The sequence below is a fragment of the Cyprinodon variegatus genome, unplaced genomic scaffold (assembly GCF_000732505.1).
Source record: "Cyprinodon variegatus isolate N-32 unplaced genomic scaffold, C_variegatus-1.0 Scaffold591, whole genome shotgun sequence".
Taxonomy (NCBI): domain Eukaryota; kingdom Metazoa; phylum Chordata; class Actinopteri; order Cyprinodontiformes; family Cyprinodontidae; genus Cyprinodon; species Cyprinodon variegatus.
In genome coordinates this window covers 474,836-489,828 of record NW_015151044.1, presented here as the reverse complement: position 1 = coordinate 489,828, position 14,993 = coordinate 474,836, and the positions used below count along the sequence as shown (strand labels likewise).

Here is a 14,993-nt window from a genome sequence, read left to right as displayed (position 1 = left end):
TATTATTATTATTATTATTATTATTATACGAAAATATTTATGTTTACATATTCTTATTGTTTTTAGTGACCTGGTTAAAATGTGATTTTTTTTTTTGTGCTGTAGTGCAGTAGGTTTAGGTTAACTGTAGAGGACAGTTAATTTGAATAGTTTTTTATAGAGGTATTGAGGACCAGTAAAATTTCATTTTATTAAATTTGTGCACAACAATTCTCTGTGTTTTACGGCGATTCTTTTGTATATTTGATTTTTTTCGATAGATGGCGCCAGTGTGCCGGAAATAACAAAGGAAAAACGACGAAGAAGACGACATAAGCTCCGTTAGCTTCTTTGCTACTATTTGGAAGTAGCAATACAATTTCAGGTACTGTGAAAAGAAAACATACTTTTTGTTGCACGTATAAATATTTATATAAATACGCTTGAGCTGGATGTGACTTGTGTAAGACAGACTTACGTTAAAATATGTGTATGTAGACCGAACTGTTCTGTGTTTTGATTCGTGCTGAAGGAAGCTAGGCTTCAGAGTTGTGTTTTTTTGTCGAAGGCCCAAACTGTTGTCATTCTAAGTTTCATTTTAATGTGTTTTTTTAGTACGAAGAGCTAGCTATTAGTAAGCCGAAATGTTTTATGACTGATTCTGAAACCATCCAGCCAGTTGGTAACACTGCCTCCCTGTCCTTTTTCAGGATATAATCATGAGTTATGCAGATAAGCCAGAGGATATAACAAAGGATGAGTGGATGGATAAACTCAACAATGTCCATATTCAGAGAACTGATATGAATAGGCTGATAATGAACTACCTGGTCACAGGTGAGGTACCAGTCTTATTATCAAATGCACATAAAATAAATATTATATTTTTAAATATTTTCAGTTTGTTGGTATAAACATTAAACTATCAATCTGTATTTTACAGAAGGATTCAAAGAGGCAGCAGAAAAGTTCAGAATGGAGTCTGGAATAGAACCCAGCGTGGACCTGGACTCTTTAGATGAACGGATTAAGATTAGAGAGTTAATATTAAAAGGTCAAATCCAGGATGCCATTGCTCTTATCAATAGTCTGCACCCGGAACTGCTAGACACAAACCGTTATCTATACTTTCACTTACAGGTAATGTAAATCACAAAGCTACTATCCAAGTATTTTGTCTCTAGTCTGCTATTTCTACTACATGACTCCTTCCTTTTAGTTAATTCAGCATTTTGCACCTATGTTTTTGCAACATGCAGCAGCAGCATCTAATTGAGCTGATTCGTCTTCGGGAGACAGAGGCTGCCCTTGAATTTGCCCAGTCTCAATTAGCAGAGCAGGGAGAGGAGAGCCGAGAATGTCTGACTGAGATGGAGAGGACACTGGCTTTGTTGGCGTTTGACAACCCAGAAGAGTCTCCCTTTGGAGATCTGCTCAATATTATGCAGAGGCAAAAGGTATAATCAACACACATTATAATCGGCCATGTCATACATCACTAATCATGTTTTTTCCTGTGTTTAAATTGCTATTTTACTTGAAAGTGTCATTTACAGTTTTTTCAGGTCTTATCTTCCTTGTTGCTTTCATGGTAAAATCATCTGGTTCTTTTTTTTTTCTTTACAAAAATATTCCTTAAAGCTTTATACATAGAAGTTATTATATAATGACAAATCACAAGACACCCTAAAATCACGCTAAGAGTGTTCTTGTACATTTATTGTTTTTATTATCAAATTTAAGGCAAAAAACACAGCACAGATAAGGTATTTACGAGCATAGTTAATTGTATGTGTATGGATAAAAGTATATATAAGAATAACAATTTAAAATTACACAGGCCTGAACAATATTGCACTCTGTCAATTGGTCAAATATGCCTTCAAAATATTAACAGGTTTAATATTCCAAATTATTTTTTCTCTATGAGTGGGCAACATGCATTTTGTTTAAGTCTTAAGTTTAAGTTTTATTTCAAAAGTGAACGTCCCCATTGTAATGTTGAATGCATCGCATTCATATGAAAGCATTAAGTGTGTTTACTTTCTCTTCCAGGTCTGGAGTGAGGTTAACCAGTGTGTATTAGACTACGAAAACAGAGAATCTACTCCAAAGCTGGCCAAGCTGCTGAAACTACTGCTGTGGGCTCAGAACGAACTTGACCAAAAGAAAGTCAAGTATCCCAAAATGACTGACCTCAGTAAGGGAACAATCGAAGATCCCAAATAAAGACTCAGCATAAATAAATATCATATCCTTACAGAATGGACACAATTCTTAACCTATTTATAACCTAGGAAGCGGAATCAGTTATAGTACAACCTTTTCTTTTTGTAAGGGTTGCCTTTTGATACTTTATTAATTCTAAACTGGACTGATTACAGTTTAAGGTTACTTTGTATTAAATAACAACCAAACTGGTTATCTTATTTTTAATTTTAATTTGCATATTTGTCTATGTAAAGCCAAAATGTTTCATTTACTCTAGTTTTTCTGTCTGTTGGCAGGGAATGTTGGTAGTGGAGGTTGTAAATAAAGCCTAAATTAGGCTGCTTGTCAGTGTGTGTGCATGTGTGCCCACTTCAAGGATGCAGGGATTCATCAGGATAAAGTGTTGGCTTAATGTGCAGTGCTTCAAATATGTATATTTTTTTGTTTTAAGGAACACATTTCAACCTCTGGGATTTCATCTGGTACTTACATGTGAAAAGAACAGTCAGAATTCATTACCTGGGAGATGTTTAAGGCTACTGCGATTCTGAAAGTAAACCTTATTTCGTCACCACATAATATTTAGACACTCACTAGAAATGTTGGAAAAAATACACAAGCAAATAAAAACACCTAAGCTCTAAGTTATGATAGTTATTTCATTTGAATTGAAATTACTGGAGTATTAATATTTTTTCATAGCATACTGTGACTATGTAAGCCTGAGGAACATGATGTTTTAAGAGGTGAGTAAATGCAAACATGGAGACACTATAATGCTATTACATTTAAATGATTTGCATTTTGAGCGACTTAGCTAAATTTTTGTTGTGCTCTTTTCCTGCTATATTATTTTGCAATAAAAAAATATTTCTCGAACCTGACTGAAGTTTCATGAAATCTGTTTCTGTACCTTGAAATTTTACATCCAGTTTATGTTTCAAAGGAGTAATCTGCGGTTGGTGGGTGTGTTGGCCTAGTGGTTAGAGCAGTGAACTTTTGCTCTGAGAAGGTTGCACATACACGGTACGATCTCCACAGCCTTCACTCTAGGCCCCTGAGCAAGATCCTTAAAACCTGATTGGTCCTCAGGCACCGCACAGTGGCAGTCTACTGCTCCCTAAGGGGATCGTTCAAATGCAGAGGTGAATTTCTCCATTGTGAGATCAATGAAGTTCAATTATTTTTTAAATGGGGTTAGTCGGATGTAAAGCTGGTAATACTTTCTTAAACTGCTAAAAAGCCTCTTTTTACAAACTTTGTTGAATGCATGGTTAGTGAAAAGAGCAAGAACTCAGCTGTAATTTGGCCACTAGATCCTACTCATTCCCTTCTTGTATAGAGCTTTACTATTGCATCTCATACTAGATGACTCAAGCTAGTAAGTAGCTCAAGCTAGTAAGCAGCTTTGTCACATAAAATCCAACACTTGGCCACTTTAACTCAGGAGTCACATAAATATTTTTGTTTATTGCTTCTAAACATTGTTGCAATTCAAAGGGCCATAGAAGGCATCAGGTGCTGGGCTGTGGACGGGACAGTGCAAGGAGGGACAGCCAGAAAATGAGAAAAGTGGCCAAGCAATAACCAATGTGGCCAAAAGTGGATAGGCACCAGAACCTAAGGGTCAAGTCTTTTACTTTTTAACAGCACTAGCAGCTCATTTTTCTCAACAGTAGGCTGACAGAAAAGCAGATATGACAGAGGGGGAGAGACATGCAACAAGGGACACACAAGGTCAGATTCGAACCCGGGTCGCTCGCGTTGAGGAATGAGGCCTCCATATATGGGCTGTGCGCACTAACCACTGCTCCACCTGCACACCCCATCAAGCCAAAGTTAAGACAAACTATACTTTCCTACAGCCTTTGCTAACAAATAGATGCATATATTTAAACATACGTGCTTTCTAGATATGTACTTACTTACTTTTATCAACAATCATTCTGGATAAAATTGTGTTTACTTCACTGAAGACTCCTAGATGACTTGCAGAGACACATCATTTTCTCTTTACCCCATATAACACAAAATCTAGTCATGAAAAGAGCAGGAATTCTGTATTTATCATCTTTAATCTTTGTATATTGATGTGTATAAATAACCACAGTGTTTTGTTGTCAAGTAATTATGAATATATGAAAAAATAGAAAGTAATACATGAAAGATTAAAAGGAACCTGAGAGTATTACTGCTTCCACCATCTGTATTAGAGGGGGAAAAAAAGGTAGGGGTGGCCAATGATTGGGTAAGGGTCAATGGCGTAAATATCGGTAAGCAGAGACTGCAGTTGCTTAGGGGCCCCGTCACTGACATCTAGTTGGCCCCCTTACGCAATGGTGTACTAGGACGTCTCTTTGCACATGCAATGGTGCGAAAAATTCATATTTAGACTATATTTTGTTAAATAGCCACAGATTTACTTTCTGTCTTAGTCGCTGGTAATTTCAAATGCAAACCTTTTCAAAGTGGAAAAAAGTCATAATTCCTCATTCATCAGAGCCGATGATGCTTCAAACATTGATAAACAGCATCTAGTGTGTGTAGCGCTTATAAATTTGTACAAATGTAGCAAGAAATTCTGCTTTTCTCTTTAAACAAAATACACCCCGATTTTCACATCAAGCATAAAAATTTGAGCATGCATATTTTTTGCATAGGACCAACAACATCAGTCTATTAGTGTCCCTACCCAGACATCCCAAGTTCCAAAAACTAATTTCAAGGAGATGCAATAAGGTATCGGACATTTAAGGCGATAGCTTCAGTGGAATTGAGAGAGGATCCCAGTTTTCATCTGCTAAATGTTTTTTTTTTTTTTTTTCACAACAAATTAAAAAAAAGCTATACCCGGTAATTTTTACAGATGAATTTAACAGTTTTTCTTGAGTTCTAATTCAAATTTCATAGAAAACGGTAGTTTTAACTTAAAGCTACAGTGTGTAATAATTACAGGGATAGACAGTCAGAAATGTAATATATTATACATAACTATGTTATTTATCATCATCTACGAGCTCAGCCTCTTAACCTTAATATTTGCGTTGCCTTAGAATTCGTTATTTATAATTACATAGGAGCGGGTCTCGCACCCATGGAGGCAGACATCTTTGCGCTACGGCAGCGCAGAGCCAACAAACTAGCGATTGCGAGATCACCCATTACGCTCGAAAGTAACTACGGCAAGTTGAGAGAGATGAACTGAGACGGTACTGAACAATAGATACTAAAAATATACTAATAAATACTATCTGTAAAATTATCTATGTAAACAAACCTCATCACTTGAGAAGGTAGGTGATGTGGACATCGTGGAAGACATTTGTCCCGTAACGCTCGCCGTACTGTTGGGGGGGAGAAGCGGTGGGGGGGAGATGTTCATGTTGCTGCAGTCTGCAGTCTGAACGTTGGATGTCGCTGAAAATTACACACTGTAGCTTTAAATGAATTAAAAATTATGTAAAATTCCTAAATTATAAATATTTATTGACCTAATAAGTAAATTAATTTTTTTAACCTAAATGAAAAGAAATTTCACTTCATGCGGCTCTCTTAATATATTTGAATCTCTTGCCCTGATTATTCATTTCATGCTTTTCTGTGCCCCCATGAAAACATGCTGCCCCCCTCCTGGGCGCCTGGTAAATTTGGTCTAGGTCTGCCACTGTTCCTCACCTTCACTAGAGGTGGATATACTTTAGTGTATTCTGCTGTAAAATTAGTCCTATATTTTTGTTTTTACTCGAGGATTCAACCTCTGCCGTTTCACAGAATGCACAGCTTTGAGTGGTAACTGGGTGACTGCCAGGGAGTAACCAGAAACTTATCAGACTGATCCAATTGGCTCTATGACAACCAGTCACCTGGAACGCTCGTTGAACAGAGCATCACTTTGGACAGATGCGCTGCACAGGTTTCACAAGCAACCTCCTCCCCACACCCTGCGCTCTCTTGTTGTTCCTGCGCAATCCAAGTAGTTTTAATCCGCACATGATGCACTATTATTGTACTACCTGTTTGCTCTCACCCTCAGCAAAAAGTAGTTTATTCAAGTATAATAAAAGTGCACTAATTTCATACTTAAAATCAGGCAGTGCACTTAGAGTTTACTTATTCTAAACTATATTCCATATACATAAAAATTGTATAATCAAGTGTAATTGACTTACACTGAGAAGTATAAAAAATGTTAACTAAAGTATACTTTAAGTTAAGGTAAGTAAACTTAAAAATGTCCCAATTTAGTATACTTCAAGTATACTTTTTGCTCATATTAAAATAACCCCACCTCTCATAGTTAAAAATCCCAAAACTTCCGGGAGACTTTGGATTTCTGCCTACCAAAGTTGAAACCAAACCTACGCCCTTGAGGCCTATTGTTGTGTCATTACATTGGTAAGGATGGCCACCCTTGGCCCCCCATCTAGCTCCGCCCCTGCGGAGAGGGGCCGTTTTCTTTGTTATTTTAATGCATTGTCACGTTTGGTGAGGCCAATGGAGGGTAAAACACCTATTTTTTAGTTCAAATGAAACTGGGGCGGTGGGAGAAAACAGGAAAGGACCTGACTGCGCAGTTTAGGGCCAACATGTGCATCACTTCCTGATCAACCCTATAGAGAACTGCGAGGCTGGCAGGAGGAGGAGGCTGGAGAGAAAAAGTGACACGTGGATTATTCCTCCTCAGGGCATCAAGAGAAACACACTCCTTCCTCTAGCCCAGTTCCGCAACTTTGGTGTCTGGCATCGAAACCTCGTGGATGTGACAGCGTCTTTTCCTCCCCTACATGTTGGCTTTATTTAACTCACTGACAGATCAGAAATTGGGGGAAAGTGAACAGCGGGAGCAGTTGACAGGAGGCTGCCGTCACTTCGCGTTGAATGGCAGTTATTCAAAAACATGGCAAGAGCTCTGGTTCAGATTTGTTCTGCCACAAGGAAAACCTCCCGCCTGACAAGATCGGAGTCCCGGGATGTCACAAGAAGCGGCCCGAAGGACACAACTGGTCCAGGTAACATTTAAAACACTCGCAGAGACGTTTGTTCAGCTGTCATGGGGGTTTGACGTCATCGCGTAGCAACTCAGCAGGCAGCTGGAGTTCCCAGGAGGGTTTCTCAGGCAGCAGATCTAATGTGAACAAAAATAATGATCATAAAAACAGCTTTATAAAGTACAGCACAGTCTATCAATCCTGCCTTGTGTTCCTCTGTAATCTGTTTAACTTTAAATAATAGTTTCATCAAAAACACGGTTTTCCATCCAAACAAATGAAACCCATATTGGAAAAAGAAAATGTCATTGCTATCATGATTATGGTTCTGAGCAAAAAGAACCAAAAATAAAGTTTTCAATAAACAATTTGGGAACATAACTCACTTGATGGCCATTAAGCAGACTGTAGATGAGAATATGCACGGGAAAGGTTATAGCTGATGCTGTTTTAATGCTCAGTCATGGAAAGTTAAGTGGAAGGAGGAAATATGAAACAAAAATTGATGAGTTGATCGTGAACCAAATCAAGTTGGTAATACATATTTGGCTGATTTAGCCTATGAGGAGTGGATCAGTTCATTAAGTCTCTCTCAGAAGGGTTCAGGACACAGACAACTCCTGATCCAGACATACCATCAGAAGCCCTCTTTCCCGAGTCGAGGAGAAAAAAAGTGGCTGAGCTATTACTCAGTCCTCTTTCAGATTAAAATTCCTTTAACAGCACACTTGGAAATAGAAATCCCAGAGGAAGAGAGGAGAGGATGTTCATTGTGACGTTTCCCCAGTCTGTTATGATTACAAATAGGGTTGGGTAAAAAAATTGAGTTTGGATCGATTCCTTTAGATTTTTGCAAAACCAATGTGCAGGGAATGAGATAGATTAGTTTTATAGTGACGCGTGTGACGTTCACATTCAAATGAGCATATTTGTGCAAATGCAAACCCAAGTAACATGCCGCTCAGCAAGCTGTCCCAACTGAAGTCTGGAACCATTTTGGATTTAAAACAGCTAAAGGTAATGTGCTGTATATGTGACATTAAGGTGACTTCCCTCTATATTGATAATGAGTGGCGCCTCGCATCTCGTGCTACAGACCACCAAGATTACATCAAGCCAGAGAGCCTCAAATATAGCCAATAGGTTGCCTGAAGAAATTAACAAATGGAGGCTGACCAGCAAACACCCTGTAGTTGTTACAGACAACGCTGCAAATATGGTTTGTGCAGTGGAGATAATGCAGCTCATGCATGTCTGCTGTGTCACGTCCTCTTGCTTGTGTGAGACTTCACTTTTTTCACTTTCCACAAACAAGTTTGCACTTTTGAGACAGTTTTGTTGACATCTCAAGTTTAAACTGTCAGATTTACAAGTTTGCTCTTTGTGTTTGATGTGACAGGAAACAATTAAATACATGAGTATTTTGAAACACAGTTGAACCACTTTCATTATTGTAAAAGCAGATCGAAAACAGAAATTAATCGATTTAGAACTGTATTAAACAAAATCGAATCGATTCAGGACTTTGGCGAAAATACCCAGCCCTAATTACAAACGGCCGAAATGAGTTTCCGTTGCAGGGTGGCTGGGCGCACCCTTCTAGATCGGGTGAGGAGCTCAGTTACCCGGGAGGAGCCCAGAGTAGAGTCGTTGCTCCTCCACATGGAAAGGAGCCAGCTGAGGTTGCTGGGGCATCTATTCCGGATGCCTCCTGGTCGCATGTCCTGGACAAGCTCTGCCTAGACTGCTCCCTCCATGACCCTGCCCCAGATAAAGTGGAAGTTGATGGATGGATTATGATTAGAGGAACCATGTTAATTGTTGGTGTTTTCTAAACTGTTTCTTATCAAGACTTAAAGCATTTTTTTGCTTATCTCTGCTGAGAAGCTTTATGGAGGTGCTGACTTCCTTTTCCAGCAGCACTTTGCTAATGTGTCAATGATGCAATATCAGCTTGTGTTTTTCTGCATTTTAGGATGTTTAACAGAGTTTTTTTTATGGTTTTGGGTAAAGCGTGTTTTGCTTCTTACAATGACAAACATCACAAACTGGCATCTAATTGTTATACTACTCATCTTTTCCTCATAACAAATAATTAACGAATGTTTTTAAGCACCTAAATCCCTATTGTTTTCTAAAGGGGGATTCACAATCTCCCTTTCTTTAAAAATACAGCGCCTACTAACTTGCTTTAAGTCTAGAGTTTCCCAGCAGGTGTTTTACAGTCCATTTATCACTTGATAAATGCTTCCTAATGTTTCAACAGGCCAGTGGCGAGGGTATGGACAGCGGTGCTGCTGCTTGGAACATGCCTCCTTTACTGTGCCCGTGTGGCAATGCCCATCTGTGCTGTCAGCATGGCAGAGAAGTTCCACTGGACCAAGAAAGAGTCTGGCATGGTGCTGGGCAGCTTCTTCTGGGGATACTGCTTCACCCAAGTGTTCGGTGGCTACGTCAGTGACCGGTGAGCATATGTCCTACTTTGTCCTTTTCTATGTAGCAACAATACAAAGCCAACGTATTTAAAAAAAACAAATTAAGATAAGATTATATATCATTAGCTGGATTGGATATAGAAAATCCCTGTAATTATTACACATTTTACCTTTAAGGAAAGAGTACATTCTGTTAAGAAGTAAGAGAAATTACAAAAACAATAATGTCAGCAATGACTGAAAAAGACCAAGAAAACAATCAAGTTTTCAGTGCTGTGTAAGAAAAACGCCGCTAAACATAGCAGCTGGATTTCTTTTTTCTTTAGAAAGGAAAGACAAAGCAAGTTAAAAAAAAAACGATTAAATGATGATAATATATAATAATAAATAAATTGTGTAGTCAATACGTATGCGCAAGACGTCAGAGTTGCATACACCTATGCTAGTCCTCTTTATCCCTTTAGTTTATCCCTGTACAGTATATCCCTTTAGTTTTTCAAACTACCTTGACGGATGTGTATCCATTTAGTCATGTACAAAAAAATTATTTAAGGTCAGATTGCCATACGCTTCAAAAAACACCAAAAAGTAAGTAATTAAATAGTTTTTTGTACATGAATAAAGGGATACATGCCTGTTGAGGTAGTTTAAAGTGTATTTTATAAACAGGTATTGACAATGGGTATGCTGATCTGACAGAACACCGGCTGCAGTTTCTATGGGAAAAAAACTGTGTTCACACCAACAGAATTGGAGAAAAATTGGAGTTTACTGAAGAAAATAGCATCAGGAGGAACAACGCTAAGTAAATCCTCCAGCAACCTTATTCTGTACCTTACATGAGGTGTAATTCTGTTTGGTAAGGCTCAGACTGTCTTCTAAAACATACCGGATCAATGACAGCACAGGAGGCGATGCTGGGGTCAGAATAAAACAAAATATAACAACAGTCCTTTTCAGGACCCAGAATAGTCCAGATTGCAGCCCAAATTGTATGATGTTAAATGATGACATAATGTCCCCAATGAGCTGGATATATCTTTAAATTTTGACAGCTGGCTGCTGTTTCTTTTTTTTTTTTTTTTAAAGCGTTGTTACAGAACACTTATAGTTGTCATTAGTTCTACCTTGGAAAACAGGCTCAAGCAGCTCCTTCGCAGACTGATACGCTGCGTTTATGCCATAAGCCAGTGTAGCTGACCAAACTAGTTAATAGGTGTATGGTGAAATGTTACAGGCTGTGGTCAGCCACCCTATAAAAGGGACACAAACAAGGGCAGCAGTGTTTACTTAGCCTGCACTAAATTGGTTACTAAATTATCAGCTTAAATGATTGCAAACAGTAGTAATATGAGATAAGAGCTCACAGAGACAGCCTGTATACAAAAACCATAAGATTAAAAATGGAATTCTAATGCTTCGTTGTTAACAAAAACAAAAGAATAAAAAATAGAATTTCATCTATCTTAGAAGAACACCGTATAATACCAAATATATTGATAAAGGACTATAAACTTTAAAAACCCAACAGGATCAAATTGCTATACACATTCATAAGATACACATGATCAATCATAAAACAATAAATAAAGTGGTATATTGCAGTAGCAGTAAAAAGAAAAGAAAAAAAAGGAAAGAAACAAAGTTAACATATCAGCCAAAGCAAAAAAATGGGTCCAGATAGATAGATTGATAGATAAATAGATAGATAACTGATTTAGCAAAAACTTGACTTTGAAACCCCTGGGAACCCAGAAAAACAAGTTTTGTACCATTGGGTCTTTTCAATATTATCTGAATTGGTTTTAATTGCCATACTTTAAAATGTTTTGTCTAGTTTAACACTACATATAACTCTGGGTGAACTTTACTTGATACTGAACTATATAAACCTTACATTTTATTTACCTGTTTCCCACATAATTCAAATATTCTTCTCTGATTGCTCTGTTGAGGCAGAACGCCTGCCATACATTACAAGAGAGACAAGAGGGTGGCAGACATGTTCATCTCTAGGTCAATCATAGATATTGGTAAAAGCCTAGTCATTGAAAAAATATTTCTCCTTCTCAGGAACATTCATTGATGAAAAATGTAGCATTACAGGTTATCCAGGTTTCAAGTATTTGAAGTCACATCTATCTCTTTATCTCTGTGTCCCTCCAGTGTGGGAGGTGAGAAAGTCCTCCTGCTCTCGGCAGCAGCCTGGGGGTCTATGACAGCTTTCACTCCCATCCTCGCCCGCCTCTGCTCTCAGCCAATCTTCTCCATGACACTGGCACGGTTCCTCATGGGCCTGTTACAAGGTGAGACTGACGGAGCACAGGATGACTCATCGCTCCAGAATTAGTCAGTGTGGTGAAAGATCCAGGCTTTGGGAGGACTGGTCCCTTTCAATAAAAACACAAACAGAGCTACAGGTGACTTGATGAATTTGAAACCATTTGACATTTTAAGAGTAATCACAGCTACAATCTACAAATCTTTGTCAGATGTTTTTTTTTTCTTTTTATCCACATAAAAATAGTTTGGGTCAGTGTGGAATTATTTCTGCTGTGAAACCATAAATTTTTATGTGCTTTATAAAATAAGAAGGATAACAACCTCTTTTTATTCTGTCTGACATGAATTAAATAAGAATCTAATTTTCCTTTTAGGTCAGTTAGAAGATTGTTTCTTTTTGCTAATTGCCAGTAAAATAAGAGAGATTCATTTTTTTTCTTTACCCAGAAGTTGGGTATTCTTTAACTCGGGGGTTCTTAACCCTGGTCCTCAGGGCCCACTATACTACATGTTTTTAGTGTTTTCCTGAATCCACACTCCTGACCTGAATGAAAAGGTGATCAACATGCTTTTGCAGCCAAGGAGGTAATACAATAATTTGAATCAGGTGTGCTTGAGTAGAGAAGCATCTAAAACATGAAAGGCAGTGGATCCTGAGGACCAGGGTTAATAAACCCTGCTTTAACAAACATCTATCAAGAGTTCAATGAAATGTTGGCCCTTGTTGGCCCTTTCAATGACATAAAGGGGTATAATTTAGTCAAGGTCATTGCATGCCTTCCTTGCACACTTTTACTACCCACAAAAAGACAAAAATATTACCTTGATAGTCAATAAGCTGTTTTGTAACTATTTAGCTTAGGGTGCCTGTCCATGAGAAAGACCAATTTGTCCCCAAGCTTCAACTTTCTGGTTGATAGTGTTCAAATGTTTCTTTTTTATGTTCTTTTCTTATCTATTAGGTGTAGTGCACTGGTTCCCTCTGCTGCAGAAAGCCCCATGCATCATAACTCTTCTATTCTTACACTTTATAGTAGGGTTGGTGACCCTAGGTTTGCAAGCTTTGTCCCCTATTCTTAAATTGTCATTATGGTCAAAAACCTCAATTTCAGTTTCCTCAGGCAACAAGGTTGGTTTCCCACGATTAAGGGACCTTTCTCAGAGGGCATTTTTAAAATGTACTTTGTCTTTTCACCATACATGGAGTAATGGCTTCTTCTTCATTGACTTGTCTTTCTCCCAAAGTAGGTGGAGGACTTTGTGTTCACTTCATTACTAGTGATATTCTCTTACAGAGGGGAGAAATGCATCTTTAAAAAACTTTTTTTGTCCTAAGTTTTATACTAGAAACAAAGCAGTTTCATCTCAGTGGTACAATAGTTGAATCCTTCCAGAATAGGTTGTTGGCTGGACATTTGCTATGCAACTGTTTGAAAAGATGAAAATAGTCCCTTCAGGACCCTGGGAATCGTATCCAAGGATAAACAATAAAAAATGACTGTGTTTGAGGTTTTGCTTTAAAATATATAAAAAAGCTGTGCTCCAAATAGTTTAAATGATTTGAATGAACATACCAGAAAGTTATAAGGCCAGGGGATCATGGGGCTTTACCAAGTTTTGAAAAGTACTATGTATAGTAGCTTTGTGCTTAGCACTAAATTTAAACAATTGTAAAACTAGGAAACAGAAAAAGGATTGTCTTAATTCATGTAAGTGATGAAAAAATGTGTGGTTTTAAAGAGTTTAAGCAAATATGTCTTTCAGCAGAGGAGTGTTATGTTTGTTTAGTTATCATAAAGCATTTTATTGCACATATATGCAGCTTGTTTAATCAGCAGAGCAAACTTTTGTTATTAAACAAATGTTGCAACTTTGTTTAAAAAATGAGAGCCCAAGGATTGTAAGTAGTTTTAGACTGAAGCCTTTTCTTTACTTTCTTTATTTCTTTATTTATTGAGGAAGTGTTTGTTCCTGAAGGTTGATTTTTTTTTGCTGTGTGTTAATTTTAGGAGTTCATTACCCTTCTCTGGCCAGCCTGTGTTCGCAGAAGGTGGTTGAGAGTGAGCGAGGCTTTCTCATGAGCACGGTGGGGAGCGGTTCCTATCTGGGGTGAGTCAAAAGTTTTGGTAATTAATGAATATTTGTAAGAAAACAAGTCTAATCTATAAAAGAAACCCCTAAAAAGTGTAAAGGAGAGTTACGTGGTCACAATGGGTATGCTTTAAGTGTCATTTGTGTTTGGAGAGACTTAGCTGATCCATTCACACCCAGATCTATAAAGCCAGTGATTGTGTCAACTCTGTTTAATACGTTACAACAGTGCTGCTGTTTGACTCTGTCCTGCATCCTTCTCCATGCATATTTTTTTTTTTAAGCACCCTTGTGATTGGAGGCGTTGGTTCACTCATGCTTGACGTGTATGGCTGGGAAAGTGTTTTCTTTGTCTCTGGACTCCTGTCAGTAACTTGGGCTTACTGCGTCTGGAAATATTTACTTAAAGGAGAAGGCAAGAAGAGCTTATTCTTCATTAACAGCCTTGCTACTTTTATTTTATACTTCTATCCTATTTTAAATTGATGACTTTTTCTTTATTTTGTGTTTTCAGGTCCTTTAATCACACTTGAATCCCTGGGTAATGGTGGGACTCAGTCAAAAATTAACAAAAGACATTGGGGACGACTCCTCAAACAACCTGCAGTCTGGTAAGGCAATGCTAAAGCCATCGTGTCTGCAAAAAACAACAAAGCGGATACTAAATTCAGTGCATACAGACCTTTTTTATGCTCTGCTCTAGTTACCCTAATATCCAGAACTCACATCATGAACCTACCTCTGATACAAGGCAAAATGAAAGAAAGTCCAGTTACTGTATGTTGCTTGTTCGCACATAGTGAAAATACAGTTTCTGTTATATTCTTTTTGGCTTTTACATCATTGCAAAGGATATTAAGCCAAAGAGTGTCTTTACATGCACAATTTAGACGTGTTGTTTTATCAGATGATGTTGAGACATTGAAGCTTAGAGACGCCATCAATCCTATAATCACCTGAGGGGTTTTGGATGGTTGCAGATAAAATCCAGTGATATACAAAGCTT

General features: G+C 37.9%; 2 protein-coding genes across 2 annotated transcripts in view; both read left to right on the top strand.

Annotated features, from left to right (window-relative positions):
- Nucleotides 1-275: 275 nt before the first annotated feature.
- On the top strand, nt 276-3,067 carry gid8 (GID complex subunit 8). Its single transcript, XM_015392437.1, has 5 exons — nt 276-364; nt 690-816; nt 923-1,119; nt 1,239-1,436; nt 2,035-3,067. Exons 2-5 carry the CDS (start codon nt 699-701, stop codon nt 2,206-2,208), a joined length of 687 nt encoding a protein of 228 aa, XP_015247923.1. The 5' UTR covers nt 276-364; nt 690-698; the 3' UTR covers nt 2,209-3,067.
- A 3,734-nt stretch (nt 3,068-6,801) lies between these two features.
- Nucleotides 6,802-14,993, top strand: part of slc17a9 (solute carrier family 17 (vesicular nucleotide transporter), member 9) — a 17,238-nt gene continuing 9,046 nt past the window's right edge. The window contains exons 1-6 of the mRNA XM_015392458.1: nt 6,802-7,199; nt 9,445-9,642; nt 11,780-11,919; nt 13,906-14,005; nt 14,272-14,402; nt 14,502-14,598. Of these exons, the coding sequence (XP_015247944.1) occupies nt 7,069-7,199; nt 9,445-9,642; nt 11,780-11,919; nt 13,906-14,005; nt 14,272-14,402; nt 14,502-14,598 (797 nt within the window). The 5' untranslated portion in view covers nt 6,802-7,068. The remainder of the gene's footprint in view (nt 7,200-9,444; nt 9,643-11,779; nt 11,920-13,905; nt 14,006-14,271; nt 14,403-14,501; nt 14,599-14,993) is intronic.

Bases quoted from the DNA above. Each gene is read 5' to 3' on its own strand.
- gid8 (XM_015392437.1), top strand. From the start codon at position 699: ATGAGTTATGCAGATAAGCCAGAGGATATAACAAAGGATGAGTGGATG. The intron at 817-922 runs GTGAGGTACCAG...TGTATTTTACAG, and splicing joins AATGAACTACCTGGTCACAG to AAGGATTCAAAGAGGCAGCA. The intron at 1,120-1,238 runs GTAATGTAAATC...TGCAACATGCAG, and splicing joins ATCTATACTTTCACTTACAG to CAGCAGCATCTAATTGAGCT.